At 38.7% G+C, this 16475-nt stretch overlaps 1 protein-coding gene across 1 annotated transcript in view; it reads left to right on the top strand.

Moving 5' to 3' along the window:
- DPH6 (diphthamine biosynthesis 6) overlaps nucleotides 1-16475 on the top strand; it is a 175354-nt gene that overhangs the window by 4700 nt on the left and 154179 nt on the right. The window contains exons 2-3 of the mRNA XM_004712684.2: nucleotides 3263-3357; nucleotides 12007-12200. Of these exons, the coding sequence (XP_004712741.1) occupies nucleotides 3263-3357; nucleotides 12007-12200 (289 nt within the window). The remainder of the gene's footprint in view (nucleotides 1-3262; nucleotides 3358-12006; nucleotides 12201-16475) is intronic.

Genomic DNA, 16475 nt, shown 5'->3' with positions numbered 1-16475 from the left:
GCCTTGACTGGGAGAGGATAGCGGCTGCATTTGAGGTGTATTGACTGGGAAATCAATCTAGGTCTCTCTTGTGGTAGGTGAGACTATTGCCATTGAAGCAGCATGGCCCCTTTAGGGCATCCTTCCTCCTCTTTTGTGTCCTCACACTTGACCTTGTCCCAAACACATAGTAGAATAACTGACCAGTTCGGTTAGGCTTTTCAATTACAAGCAGGCTAGCAGGTGATGTGACGAAAGTTTTCCTGAAGTTGAACAAGTGCTTTGCTCTACTGTCTGGTATCATTTCAACTGGTTTGAAGCTCATATTGCCCTTTAGCCTTTATTTTATATTGTATTGTTTTAAACACACTGCAAAGATAGGACAGACAGATCTTTCTGAAAAGAGAGAAAGTAGCCTCAACTGGACTGTGTTGTGGGGACACAGCCTCTCCTGCTTCAGCTTGAGAACCTCGGAGTCACGAGGGTTGAGATATTGTCCAAATGTTTTTGCTGCCAACCCCTCTACAGGTGGATGACTTAGATAAATACTGACACAATAGTTAGCTATATCACTCCTGCTTCAGCCACTTCCTTGTGGAGTTCCTAGCCCTAGAAAACTTTGGAAACAAATACTCCTAAGCTGCTCTCTTTTATCATTTCTTTTTTCTTCTTCTCTTTTTTCATTTCTTAAAGAAAAAAAAAATTTTTTTCCCGATGAGTTGACTCAAACCTATGACCTTTCCGCTAGATCATGGGCCAGTTAACCATAGCACCAATGAGGGACACTATCCAGTATCAGTCAATGTTTGAAGTGTTTTTCTTACATCTACAATTGTCTCACTGCCTTTCCAGTCACTTCTGCATAGGTCTTTTTTTTTTTGAGATGAAAGGAGAATGTTCGGTTCTGGGAACCCAGGTGCCGCCGATGGTTAGCATACTCAGCTGTTCACCACCAGATTGGAGGTTTGCTTTCGCCTGAGCTGCCTTAGAAGAAAGACCTGGTCACTCACTTCTTAAAAGGCTGCCCTGGACAACGCACAGAGCCCGCTTGGACTCGGACGCACGCAGGGTCTCCATGAGTTGGCCCGGACTCCACAGCCGTCAGAAACAATGTGTCTCTCACCTGCTCGGTTTCTGTTGTGGGCTCGAAGTTCAGCTTCTCAACTCATACGCTTGTGCGTTTGTTCTTTGCCAACAACATTTACCTTGGCACATGATTGTTAGCAAGATGACTGAATGGTAAGGTCAATGACACTAAGTAAATGGCAAGGTGGGGTTTTAGGGATCATTTTAAGCTGCTATGAGTGGGTGAGAGATCATATGTTTAAATTATTATTTGAAAAAACTCCACATTAGACTAGCATAGATAGTGGAAAAGGAACTGGCAGCATTATGCCAGAGAAGCAGGATTAGGAGCAAATTTTTGTTGTTCAATTTCCTAAGTCTATAATGAAGTCTATAAGGAGAAACAAATGATTTAATAGCTCTGGTAACAATGTCTGAATTATACATGTTACAAGAAGATTATGGGAGAAGTATATGCTTGTAACTTGTAGTGCTTAATGATGCTAGAAGGCATGGGACAGGTATTTCAAATACCTTCTAGACTGCCCAGGGAGGACAGGTTTCAGCAGGCTTCAGGGAGACAGGCCTTGTGAACTGCTATTGTCCACTTTGTGCTGGCAGATCAGCCCCCGAAGGAAGGGCCACTCAATGACGGCACTGCACAATAGCCATATCATGGACTCAAACATTGCAAGGACCACAAGGATGGCACTGACCTATGACGTAGGCGATGGCCTTTAGTGAGACCTGGCAATAACTAACAACAATGTCTAATTGGGACCCAGGCTTGGGGTGCAATTTGAAATTGTCCCAGAGTTGAAGAAAGTGTATCCAAGTTTGAGTTCTTCAGCTGAATTTCTTCTGTATCTGTGACTTGGGTCAACAACTTCCTGCAGCTCCTTTTCTTCATGAGCATATGAGAGATAATAAAATGTACTTATTTACAATGCTAATATCATGATTAAACAGGAAACGATATGTTAGAATTCTTGCTATTCTATAAAACCTGTAAAAATGCTGAGATATGCTGTAAGTATGACTGCATAAGCCAAGACATACATATATGCACTAAACTTGAACTTCAATACAGTGAATCTATTTGCAGACTAAAATGAGAGATGGTGTGTGTGTGTGTGTGTGTGTGTGTGTGTGTGTGTGTGTGTGTGTGTGTGTGTGTGTGTGAAAGTGAAATTCTTACATATCTTTAGCTCGATGTTGTTAGGTGCCCTTGAATTGGCTCTGACTCACCACGATCCTGGGCAGAGCAGAAGAGAACATTGCCCAGTCCCCGGTCATTCTCACAGTCCCTACTTTGTTAGAGCTCATCACAGCAGGGTCAGTCTGCCTCGTCAAGGGGCTTCCTCCATGTTTGCTGACCTTGTGTTTTACAAAGCCTGGAAACCTTCTAAGTGCTGGCCAGTCCTTATTAATTTTTCTTCGGTCTTTTGTCTTCACCATCCCGTTTTCCCATGCTGATGAAGCAACGACCAACCCTTGGCACGGGTCAGTGGCATCCTAGTCCCGAGTGCATTCTTTGCTCTTTAACACTGTACAGAAATCCCGAGGAGCAGATGTGCCCGACGCAGTCTGCCACTGGTTTTCTTGTCTGCTGCTTCCATGCCTGTTAACTGTGGATCCCACTAAAACGGAATCCACGACAGCTTCAGTCTCTTCCCCACTTTCATGACGTGCTTTCTTGGTCCAGGTGTAAGGATTTTTTATTTCATTAGATTTCTACAGAAACAAAATCCACAAAATACATCAACGTGTCAGTACATTGAATGTCCCATCTTTCATTTGGTCCGTTAATTAGTGAAAACACTTAGTTGTTAGATCACTTTAATTAGTGAAAACACTTAGTTGTTAGATCACTTTAATTAGTGAAAACACTTAGTTGTTAGATCACTTTAATTAGTGAAAACACTTAGTTGCCCACAATAAATGGTTTCCTACTTACTCATATATCGAGTGTGTGTATAAGTGTTTAACTGGAATGTAAAATGAGATAATTTTCATATATTTCTGTATATATGAAGTAAAACCAGTAAGGTAAGAGTATATTTGTGTGTTGTGCATTAAGTAAAGCCTCTATTACAAATCGAAAAGTTATCCTACTTCAAACTACAAAGCAATCCCTCAAGTGGTCTGGAAGGCTGTGGAATTATTTTTATATTTAGTGCAGCTATGTTGAATAATGTTTGTTTGTTTGTTTGTTTAGCGGCGGGAAGGACAGCTGTTATAATATGATGCAGTGCGTTGCCGCTGGGCACCAGATTGTTGCTTTAGCAAATTTAAGACCAGCTGAAAATCAAGGTAAGCTTATGCAATGATGGGAGAATTTCCTAAATGACTTAAACTCTAATTTTATCATTTCATGCAGATAGTATAAAATGTGGGAAAAATCTGCTATATTTTTAATTCAAATTTTTCTTGAAGTTTTTGATGCACCTGTAAAATGCAGTATGTGAAAGCAAAATCACCCCCCCCCCAAAAAAAAACCCACCAAACCACTAATATATAGTTAGCACCTACTAGATGCTAGGGTCTGTACTATATTTTTACTTATGTATGCGTTAACCCTCAATAGCTCTTAAAAGAACATTAACTTTCCTTTCTTTGGCAAGAATACAGACTCAGGGTTTTGTCAGTTTGTCCAAAGTAAAACAGCTTGAACAGCCTTGCAGAGCTGCGACTCGTACTTTCAATTTTATAAAAGTAAAAGCAGAATCTCCTTTCAGGTTTATGTTTTGTGAGCAAAGCAGAGATCCCTCTTTTGGCCAGTGAGGCAAGTGTGTTTTTAAGCTTTCTACCTGGAGGGGTCTTGATACTTAAACCTCTAATGTTTTTATAGTACATATTACTTGTATTCTGTGATTATAGATTCCCTTCTTAGGACTTCTTCCAGCTTTTATACCATGTGCTCCTGGCTCACTGGCAGGGGGCTAAGATGATAAGCAAAATATGTCTTTAAATTGTATCTCACAGTAGAATAGAGCCTCTTTTTAGATTATTGTTAGTGAGAAAAAAATTGGTAGTAAATGGAATTAGAATATTCTCAAGAAAAATCTGTTGAAACAATCAGTCTACTAGAAGAGAATGGATGGCTATGGGTTGGTCAATGGAGAGGAAACTGATGTTTCTTAATGATTGGTTGGCAAAGGGAATTTTAATGAGAAATGACTGATCGAGATGACTGTAGTGCAGGGCGCGATTGTCAGGTCCATCGAGTTGGTGCCGACTCGCGGTGACCCTGTGTATAACAGAACAACACCATCCAGTCTGAGGCATCCTCCTAATTTTGGGCTTTTGAGCCCATCATTGCAACCACTGTGTGAATCCGTCTCATGGAAGGCCTTTTTCTTTTTCACTGCCCCTTGCCTTTACCAAGCACACTGTTTGGTCTCTCCGGAGAACACACCCAAAGTACATGAGACAAAGTCTCACCATCCTTGGTTACATAACACTTCTTGCAAGACAGATTTGTTTGTTCTTTCGGCAGTCCATGGTGCTTCTAATATTCTTCACTAGCACCAGAATGCAAATGCATCGATTCTTCTGTCTTCCTTATTCTATATCCCACTTGCACGTGCATGAGAAGTGATTGAAAATAACGTGGCTTGAGTCAGGCACACCTTAGACTGCAAAGCAACCTACTTGCTTTTCAACACATTGCATTTACCTAATGCAATGCATGGTTGGATCTCTTGTGTGCTCCTTCCTCAAGCATTGAGTGTGGATTCAAGCACAGACCAAAGCTGTTTGGAATAAATTCACATTAGGACTTAAGTGGGAAGCTTGGCGGAGACATTATTCACCTCATTGAGGATAATATGAACTTATAAAATTCATAAACTGTCTCTTTAAATTTATATTAGGAACTTTTTTGGTATGTTAATTGAGATGCTTCAGTCACCAGTGGAGTTTTTGTTTTCATTGGGTCCCATACCATTCTAGCCGTGTAACTTCCATTGGTAAGAGTGACATTGTGTTTAAGATTCCAGAGCCTTAAAGAAAACTTGCCCTCTCTGTTTTGATGCCAATAAAATGTTTTAATCAGGAGATTTTTTTGCTAAGAAGCTCTAAGTTCTTAAACTATATTGATTTGATACTGTCAATATTCTTTTAAAAGAATACATTTTAAGATTCAGTCTATTTTAAGATAAGGAAAGGTTGAAAGTATTTTAGGTAATTTTGGCTGTATCTGTACTTTCTACTGGAAGAGGAGTGGACAGGTTTATCAACGTACTGTGAGCACACAGATGGCATTCTGTTGTACAAAAGCCTTGTGTTTGACAACCTCAGACTGTGAGGTTGAGCTTGTGAGGTTGAGATCACTGAAGGGCTCCTATACTATAGAAAAGCTCCTATACTATTAAAGAGCTTGAGCTCCTATACTGTAGTATTTATCATTCTCTTTGTGAGGAATATTCACATTCAGTGGACTTGCTTGGCATATATACATGCATACATACATACATTTCAAATACGTTGCTTTGTAACCTTTTATAAAAACATAGTATGATGTGAATATTTTTCCATGTCATTAAGCATTTTTCAGATGTCTTCCTTGGAACACAATTCCTATGAAACATATTTCAGGAAGGAAAATTGTGGATAGGTAGATTTGAGCATTCGTACTCTCTCCCCTTATTGGGACATTTTAAAAGCAGAGGAAGAGCTAGAGTAAAGATACTTTTTAGCATTATTTAAATGGAATTAGATAATGTTAGTAATCCACTTCCATGTTTTACAAACTTATTTCATTTCATAACTATTAATATCTAAGGGATTTGTATTCTTTAGAACATTTGTCTTCAAAGTTGTAGCAAGCATTCCATTTTATAAGGTGACTATACTGTGGTTTCTTTAGATGAACCCTAGGGGCGCTGTAGATTAAGCATTTGGCTGCTAACTCCCAGGTTAGCGGTTCATATCCACTGTCCTCTCTGGGAGAAAGATGAGGCTTGCCTGCCCTGGTGAAGATTTCTAGTCTCAGAAAATCTAAGGAGCAGTTCTGCTCTATTCTGCAGGGACACCGAGTCAGTGTCGACTCAGTGGCTGTGGGGATGTTGTTGGTGGTGGTTTGTATTATAGTTTTACGGCTGGTAAACTAGTGCTGTGATGTACATCTTTTTAAATTATGTCTACTCATGCTTTTTTTCCTTAGAAATGGAATTGCTAGATCACAGTCAGAGGTGCTGCTCTACCATGATATTTACGGTGTTGCTCTGAGCCAAAGTCACCTCGACAGCAACCACTAATCACTATGTTTTGTTGAATTACTGAATATAAAATATATTTGCTTTTTACAAATATTTGCCATTTATTAAATAAGTAGATATTTAATTCAGAAATTCCTTTTTCTGTAAATCTAGACGACTTCTTCCACCACTCCTCTGTCAGGGTGCCGTCCCGTGGTGGCATGTGTGTTTCTGTGGTGCTGGGAGCCATGCCACTGGTATTTTAAAAACCACCAGGGTTGCCCACAGTAGAAACATTTCAGTAGAGCTTCCAGACTAAGACAAGGAATAGGATCTGGCAATGTGATTCTGGGGGAAAAAGGTGGGTGGGGGCAGTGGAAACCTTACGTGTAACGGGAACATTGACCGTTGTCTGATAATAGTGCCAGAAGATGAGCCCCTCTGGTCGGAAGGACTCGTGTTATGAATGGGGAAGAACTACCTCCTCAGAACAGAGCGGAACTAATGACTTGATGGAGCAAACCGTTCCACACTTTCTCTTGCTGCCTCAAGATGAGAAGAAACTACCACAAGCACTCCTCAGTAATCGGAACATGGAATGTGTGCATCATGAATCCAAGAAAACTGGAAGTTGTCAAGACTGAACTGGTTTGCATAAAAATTGATATCCTAGGCATAAATGCGAGGACATGGACTGGCTTTGACCATTTTGAATGAGTAAATAATATGGCTAATATGCTGGTGGTGGCAAGTTGAAGAGGACTAGTGTCCCTTTCATTGTCAAGAATATTTCAAGATTTACCTGAAGTCCTTTGGACATGTTATCAGCAGAGACCAATCCTTGGAGAAGAACATCATGCTTGGTAAAGAAGAGGGGCAGCAAACAATAGGAAGGCCCTCGACCTGATAGCTTGGCACAGTGGGCGAAATGATGGGCTTGAACATACACATTGTAATGATGGCACGGGACCGGGCAGCGTTTTGTCAAACGTGCCTCAGGTCACAATGATTTGGAACCAACTTCATGGCACCCAACAACATCACTGCCATGCTGACAGTGATAGGATAATATCTATATTTCTACAAGGAAGACTATTAAGTATGAGGATTGCACTGAAAGCTATAGCCAAAGGTGGCAAAACTGAGGAATTCTATAAATTCCTGCAGTCTGAATTGATCACCCGTGCAATCCAGATGGCCTGGTAAACATCGAGGACCAGCCTGCGACAGGTGGAAGCAGAAAAAGAATTTGTGATTGGAAAATATTGCCTTGGAGATCGAGATGATTGGAGACACACAATCGAAGTTGGAAAGACCAATGACTCATTATTCAGTACAAATATCTTTTAAAAACCATCGTAAGTGGTGACTGTCACGGAGAGCTCTCCAGATGGAGTGTACATCTCTAGAATTTACTGTATCTGTTGGGAAAGATCAATACAATCAGCCTGAACAAGACCAGCGGCTGACTGTGAAATATTTTCATCAGTCACTCATATGCAGGTTGAAGTTGAAGTGGTTGAAAGTGAAAATGAGTCCATGGGACCCCAAACACCATCTTGAGTGTGTCCCACCTGAATTTAGAGGCCATTTCAAGAATAGATTTGGCATAATGAACGCTAATGCTTGAATACCTGAAAAGTGGGGGGCAAGAATATTGTACACGAAGACAATATTGTACATTAAAAAGACAAGAAAAGCCAAAATGTATGCTACAGGAATCTCTGAAACGTAGAGAAACCAAAGCAAAAGGAAGAAATTGTGAAGTAAAAGAGCTAAGCAGAAAATTTCCAAGGACACCCCAAGAAGACAAAGTAATGTAATGAGATGTCCAAAGACCTGTATTAGAAAACCAAAGAGATAGAACATGGTAAGCATTTCTCAAGCTTAGAGAACTGAAGAAAAAAAAAAATCAAGCTTCTAGTTGTAATATTGAAGAATTCTGTTGGCAAAACACTTAGTGATGTAGGAAGCATCAAAAGATGATGGAAGGAATACAAAATGTCACACTAACAAAAAGAATTGGTCAATATTCAACCATTTCAAGAGGTACCCTATGGTCAAAACCCAATGGTATTGAAGGAAGAAGCCTAAACCACACTGAAGGGGCTAGGTGTAAACAAGGATTTTGAAACTAATGGGTTACCAATTAAAATGTTTCCGCAAGCTGAAGCATCACTCACTGTAGGTGCTCACTTGGGGCAAGAAATTTGGAAATCTGCCCAACCAATTGTAAAAGCTCCATATTTGTGATCATTTTACAGAATGTAGAAAGTTCTAAACAAGGTAAATTTTGCTAAAGATAATTCAAAAACAGCTTGAGTAGTACATAGTTAGGGAATATCCAAAAATTCAAGATGGATGCAGAAGATGTGCAATGAAAAGTATCATTGCTGATATTGGATTGATTTTGCTGTGAGCAGAGAATACCAGAAAGATGTGTATGTGTGTCTTACTGATTGGCTTTAGGCACTCAGCATTGTTAAAAATGGGAATTCTAGAAAACTTAATCGTGTAGATCCTGTACACAGACTAATAGGCAGTCATGTATAAGAACAAAAGGTGTTTACCAGGGCTGTATCCTCTCACCTTATTTATCCAATCCGGATGGTCAGAAAATAATCAAAGAGGCTGGAGTATGTGAGGATTTGACATCTGGAGTAAAGGAAGACAGCCTTGTTTTCTGACAGTGATAAGGACTCGAAGCACTTGCTGAGGGATCTCAATGGCTCAGCTATCAGTATGGACTGCATATCAGTGTAAAGAAGACAAAGATCTCCACAACCGGACCATGAAACATCATTATAAATGGAGACAAGGTTGGCATTTTCGTGGATTTTGTTTTACTTGAATCTACAATCAGTGTCCATGGAAGCAGCAGTCAAGAAATCAAATGATGTATTTTTCAAAAGTGCTGCCAAAAACCTGTTTAAAGTATTAAAAATCAAATAAGTCACTCTTAGAACTCAAACCAGACCCACTGCTATTGAGTCAGTTCCAATTCACAGCAACTGTATAGGACAGAATAGAACTGCCCCTGTGGGTGTCTGAGACTAATTGTTTATGGGAGTAGAAAGCCTCATCTTTCTCTGAGCCAGTGGCTGGTGGATTTGAGCTGTTGATCTTGTGGTTAGGAGCCCACTGCATAACTCAGTACACCAGCAGCTCCCTACTTTTATTACTAGGAAAATAAATTACTTGCCTCATTCATGGGAAAGCTGAATTATGACAAAAGAGGACCAGGGAATTGGTGCCTTTGAATTATGGCGTTGGCAAAGAATAGTAGATATGGCACCGACTTCCAGAAGAACCCTGTGTTGGATGAAGTATAGCCAGACTGGCCTTTAAAAGTGAGGATAGTGAGGCTTCAACTCAAGGTCTCTGGAGATGTTCGTAGGGGGGCCTGGTCCCTGGAGGAGGGCATCAGACATTGTAAAGTCAAGGGCGAGCATGAATGAGGAAGACCATGAACAGGCCGGTCTGACACCGTGGCGACAATGAGCCGAGACAGCGATGATCTGTGAGGGTGGCACATGGTATCACGATGAATTGAAATTGACTTGATGGCACCTAATGGCTACAACATCAAAAACAACCTTGAAGCTTCTGAAATGATGTTTATGTAGCCAAAATTCTCTGCTAGCTGAAAGGTCGGAAATTCAAACTCCCCAAATGCACATTGAAAGACAGGTATTGTCACCTGCTTCCAAAAGGTCATCGCCTTGAAGACACCGTAGAGCAAGTCGACTCTGCAGGGTCCAATTAATTAGATAGGAGCCACCAAGACAACAATAAAATGTTTAATGAAATCAAAATTTCCTGGACATACTTATTACTCTTCCAATGTCCATATATACCGTTATAACACATTATGTGTGATTTCATCTGCAGTTAGCAGTAGAGACAGATATAGCTGATTTGAACTGGATGCAGCTATGCGCAAATAATCTAGTCTTATATAGTATTGCATTCCCCAAATGCAGAAGTTACATGACGGTTCCTCAAAAGGTTCATGGGAAATATGAATTAGTAAAAACCTGCATAGATTGCAAACATTCTTTGTAACAAAATGAACTCATACTAAACTGCTATTACATGTTTGGACAGGAAAGAGTCTGAGGCACTAAGAACTATAGCCGTTTGAAAAGAGCCTTAATTAGAGCAACATAAATTCTGCTAAAAGTGAAGCAAATGCAAATGTCAAATTTATGGTGCAGCTTGGATAGAAGTGTAGTGAAATCATTGATGCTTTTCCAAAAGCTTATAGGAAAGATTTCCCCCCAAATTCAGCAATGACAAACTTATAACTCATTTTTAGAAGCGATGAGCTGATGTTGCATGTGAAAGCAACAGCAGCAGGCCAAATGTATCACTGCCAGCCAGTTCATTCTAATTCCTAGTGGCCATGCAGGACACAGAGGAACTGCCCCCTTTGAGTTGCCGAGACTATACATCTGAAGAGTAGAAAGCCTCATCTTTCTCCTGTAGCGCACCTGGTGGGATCGAACTGCTGCCCTTGAGGTTAGCAGCCCAAAGTGGACCCCACTATATCACCAGGGCTCCTTTTTTTAATGGAACAGGACCATTGATTAAGATGGACGTGTTAGGAGGAGACTAGTCCTTGGAAAAGGACATGATGCTTGGTAAAGTGGATGGGTGGGGAAAGAAAGGCCCATGATGAGGTGGATTAACACAATGGCTGCCGCAATGGGCTCAAACATACGCGCAACTGTGAGGAGGGCCCAGGACCGGGTGGTGTTTCCCTTTGTTGTTACATAGGGTCACTATGGAACCAACCTGACCGCACCTCACAACGACAACAACAACATTGATTAAGAGCTGGAACCAGAGCCAGCGCCACCAACTTATCCATTGGTTTATTTTACACAATTCTAACCCCTCCAAAATAAATAAATTTTCACTCAATGAGTGCCCCAAATGGGCAGCTGCAGACAAGAGCAGAACTTCCACTGGAAAGTTTAAGCAAGGATGATCAAGATCATGAAGCATTTCTTTGAATAACTGTAACAGATGATCGAAGACATTTTTTCCTGCAGGATCCTGAAGATCAAGTACAATCCACCCCGTGGCTAACAAGAAGTAGAAGTAGTCCAATCAAAGCTAAAGCGGACTGGTCCGAAGCAAAAGGCAGTTTTAGCACAGAGGCTCAAGGCGTTTTGCTTGTTGACTTTCTGGAGGTCCATAAAATGATACATCTGTTTATCAGAGAAGGTCTTTAGGAGAAAGCCAAAATTTGAGCAGGAAAACACCTGGGAAAGCGTCATTAGAGTCCTGCTCCATCTTGACAATGCTGCTGCTCATTCCTTTCATCAAACAAAGGCAATTTTGTGAGACTTTTGATGGGAAAGCACCCAACTAACTGTCCGGATTTGATACCTTCTGGTTTCTTTTTGTTTTAAGCCTTAAAACAAATGTCTTTAGAGGGCACCCATTTCTCTTCAGTTAATAATGTAAGAAAGGCTGCACGGACATGGTTAAATCCCAGGGCTCCCAGTTCTTTGGGGATGGACTAAATGGCTGCTGTCACTGTGTTCAAAAATGCCATTGCTCCTGATGGAGCTGAGACACAAATTCCATACTTTATCTTTTTTAATTTCACTTTTCCAGAAACATTTTAAAGTATGGTGAGCTTTTAAGTGTTGTGTGGGACCTTGTCCAACCAGTAAACCCTGGATAGATTTCCAAATCCACTTTCTTCTTCAGTCCACTTTCCTGATTGTTTCCCTCTGAATTGTTTTAGTTGGGACAGATGAACTGGATAGCTACATGTACCAGACGGTGGGTCATCATGCCATTGACTTGTATGCTGAAGCCATGGCTCTTCCTCTCTACCGCCGAACTATAAGAGGAAAGAGTGTGGATACTGGACGAGTGTACACCAAGTGTGAAGGGGATGAAGTTGAGGACCTTTATGAGCTTTTGAAACTTGTTAAGGTATGTAGACTGATTAATTACATTTTCAGAATTTACTGTGGATATAAAGTAAATAATTGAAATAATTCAAATAATTTTCAACTGTTAGCAGTCTATTTGTTGAAAGGTGATTTTGTCTAATTTTAGATAGAAGATACTAAAAGATACTGCCAGTGTGCCTTTACATTAAACTATGTAAAAATAAGACTTTTGTTAGAGTTTGGCGTTCAGTATTGTCAAATGGCATTTAACTAAGCTTTTTTCCTTTTTCTGTTTCTTTTGATGATTTCTGATGGTCATGCCGTCATTATTCTAATAAATACTTTCTGAATGCCCACTACGTACTTGGCATGTACGAGGGAACTTCCAAAAGTTCATAGGAAAATTCCATCATGTTTTAATTCTACTTTTCCATGTACTTTTTGAAGCCGACTCATAGTTGTAGGCATTGGTGGTCATGAGCTCGTGGAAGAAGTGTGAATTAAATATGAAGATCACTAAGAGTGTTTGGTGGCCATTGGGCACTCTGCAAATTTCTCTGAACAGAAAATTTAGGTGAGAGGACTCTTATATCCATAAATGTTAATTAATGGATATGATTTTATATTAAGCAAGTATCTTCTCATTCTCATTGATAGATAACTTGAATATAGTTACTATTGAATATACTTGAATATAGTTAATATTCATAAATATTGATTTTTATACAGTTAGCCACTATTGATTCAGAAGAAATATCTTCTTAGATAGAGAATGGGAACCAATATTTCCCTGAAGTCTAAACATACAAGAAAGATTGCTGCATCGATATCTATCAAATGACATTGTATTTCACTTTTCTATTCTTAGTGAAGTTAATTCTTTTCAGAAGTTGTAAACTTCAATCATGAAACTGACTAGTCCCCCAAATTGCTACTTCAGCGTTACATTCAAAATATAATGCGAATGAATGTTTAATCTAATAAAGAATTTTAATTTAAATAATACCTGAATCATCTGGATAATTTTAAAGTTTTCTTGATCAAAAAAATATTTTTGTCTATGAAAACAGATTATTTTTTTTAACTTAAAAAGAACTACTTGAGGGAAAACACCTCAAGTGGTTGTATAGTTGATTGTTTAGTGATGGATAGCATTAGGAACACTTTTTTCCCCCCTTTTTAAAAATTAAATAATTTTACTGGGGACTTGTACAACTCTTATCACAATCCACACATACATCGATTGTTTCAAGCACTTTTGTACTTTTGTTTCCCTCATCATTCTCAAAACATTTGCTTTCTACTTGAGCCCCTGGTATTTGCTCCTCATTTTTTCCCTCCTTCCACGCTGCCCCCTCCCCCATGAACCCTTGATAATTTATAAATTATTGTTATTTTGTCATGTCTTACACTGTCCGATGTCTCCCTTCACCCACTTTTCTGTTGTCCATCCCCCATGGAGAAGGTTATATGTAGATCTTTGTAATCGGTTCTCTTTTTCTCCCCCACTTTCCCTCTACCCTCCCGGTATCACCAATCTCACCACTGGTCCTGAAGGGATCATCTGTCCTGGATTCCCTGTGTCAGTTCCTATCTGTACCAGTGCATATCCTCCAGTCCAGCCGGATTTGTAAGGTAGAATTGGGATCATGATAGTGAGGGGAGGAAGCATTTAGGAACTAGAGGAAAGTTGTATGTTTCATCGTTGCTACATTTCACTCTGACTGGCTCATCTCCTCCCTGTGACCTTTCTGCAAGGGGATGTCAAGAAATAGATACTTTTAAAGGAAATCACAGGAACTGGTTTTTTTCTTTCTTCTGGGAAGATGCATATCAATAAAAACCATTTAGATTATCAAAGGGAGGACATAAAAGAATACAGCATATGCAATATTCTTCTTATCCTAACGGTGCAGCTAAGAGCTTGATAGTGTTTCCTTTGATGCATGAAATGAAGCGTGCAAATGCCCAGTGTTTCAAGTTTCGTTTCCAGATAGAAAGAATCTGGATATTAAGATTTTTAACATAAACCAATATCACAAAGTGGTAAAATTTATACTAGAATTCACTAGACGTAATTGAGCTGCTTAAAGATCTCAAACTTGGTAACTTTGGAGAACCTCTGTGATAATAACAGCCTTCCAACAAAAGGAAAGAAAATGAATTACTAATCAATTTAATTTAAAAATGAACAGATTAATAAGAATTAAGAAGAAACTTCTCTTTCAATCCGTGCTGTCTTAGGAGAAATGGATGCTTTGCCATTATCTTTTTAGTAACCGTCAGTTATGACAAATTAATGCTAATGTTAAATCTTGACAACTTCTACTTTGGAAGTTCGTACATGATAATTATAACTATAGTTGAAAGAGATGTTATCAAGTTGTCTGGGACTAAATAGGTCCTTCTTTTCCTGTGTAGAAATATTAATTTTACTATAGGATATTTTAAAGACATAAATATCAGAAATATACTGCTTTTGTGGAAGAAATTGTATAGCCAGGCATTTGTAGCTAAATCCATTGATGAAATGCTGGTGCAAAGATTCCAATAGAGGACTTACATATATTCTAATGAACAATTGAGTAATTATGGGGAAAAACAAATCTAGAAGAGCTGTAATTCTTCAAGTTAGTCTTTATTCGTTCTAAGAAAAAGATAGAACTGTATTTTTTAATCCCTTGAATAGTAATGGAGTATTGAAAGTGTTGAGATTCCTTTTCTTTAAAACATGTATTTATAACTGGTTGTCATTTTGTGACTCCATGCGTAAATCAGTCTTCTGTTTTTGTGACTTTTTTCCTTTAAAAAATAGAGCTAATTTTTGTGTAAGAGGTGTTTTATGCAAGAACTTAGTTTGCTAATTAATGAAAAATGTAGGAAAGGCTTAGAGGAACTTAAAGCATTATAGACATGGTATCTGATAGAAATCATGAAAACTGATAGAAATATGATAAGCCTGTATATCTCACAGATTATTGGTTACTATTAAAAAAAAACCCAAAAGAAATATCTCAAACTATTTGCAAAATATCTAGTTTTCATGTAGCTAATCTTTTTTTCTTTAGAGTTTCTTAAATATTAAAACATCACTTTAGTTCTCATTCAATTAATTTGACATATAGACATCCTGCATTATTTCCAGAGATAACATTTACGGAAACATACAAAGAAGCCCTATCTTTATAAAATATTTTTAAGGATCTGCATATTTTTTCATGAGATGACTTCCTGCATCTGAAATCTTCCTATTTCTTTATTCACCCATCTCAATGGAATCCCTTTCAGAAACTTCTGAAGGGAGGTTGCTTTCAAGCCCTTACATTTTGAAAAAGATTCTTTTGTCTCTTCACAGATTGCTTCATACATTGGCCGAATTTGAAATTTTAGGTTGAAAATCCTTGACCTTCAAATCATTGAAGGCATTTCTTTAGCATCCTTGCATTTATGTTGATGAGAAGATTGATACTTGTGCAAATTTCATTCCTTTTTTAAAATAAAAAGTACCAGATATTTCCTCTCTGCAATCTTAAAAAAAATTTTTTAATGAATTTAAAAATAAACCATTTTTGTTAGTTTTATTGGCATGTCACTCACAATGTAATCGCTCACTCATATTAAAAAGAGTTGTGCAGTCATCACCACAATTGATTTCAGAACATTTTCTTCTCTTTTCTTTTTTATTTATTTATTCATTTATTTATTTATTTATTTATTTATTTTCTCTTGTCTTTTCTTACTCAGTGTTGTTACTTTGATATTTCCCCTCGGCCCCTCCTGACATGTCTCTAGGTAGTTACTAATCTACTTATTGTTGCTATAGATTTGCCCATTTTGCAAACTTTTCTTAAGGATACTTGTATTCTTGTCTTCTTGTTCTTGGTGACTGAAATCGTTTATAAATATTACACTGGACATTGCGTGTTGCTGTTGATGCGTGTCTTCCACAAGCCTCTACTGAGCAGCAGCATGTCCCTGTTCTCCTGGCCGCCCTGACGGTTCCAGAATGAGCATGCAAGGGAGGTAAAACCAGCCACAAAGTGGAGCGGCTATGTTCATGTGAATTGGCTCAAATAGAATGAAGCCTAATGATGGTGACTGGCTGAAGAAAAGCTCTTTCTCCTCCAGTTCAAAGGTCTATCAACGGTTATTTTATTTTCTTTCTCAATAGTGGAGAATCTTAGCACTCTGTCACTAGTTGTGTTATTGTACTCAACCTATCAGCTCATGAGGAGGGTTCAAAAAGTTTGTGTAAAAGTGAAATTTTAAAAATGGAAGCCCTGAGCCATCAATAAAATGATGTTTAAAAAAGAGA

Source organism: Echinops telfairi, unplaced genomic scaffold, assembly GCF_000313985.2.
Source record: "Echinops telfairi isolate 266 unplaced genomic scaffold, ASM31398v2 ScPeMD7_18;HRSCAF=68, whole genome shotgun sequence".
Lineage (NCBI taxonomy): Eukaryota > Metazoa > Chordata > Mammalia > Afrosoricida > Tenrecidae > Echinops > Echinops telfairi.
This window is presented reverse-complemented; position numbering and strand designations above follow the sequence as displayed.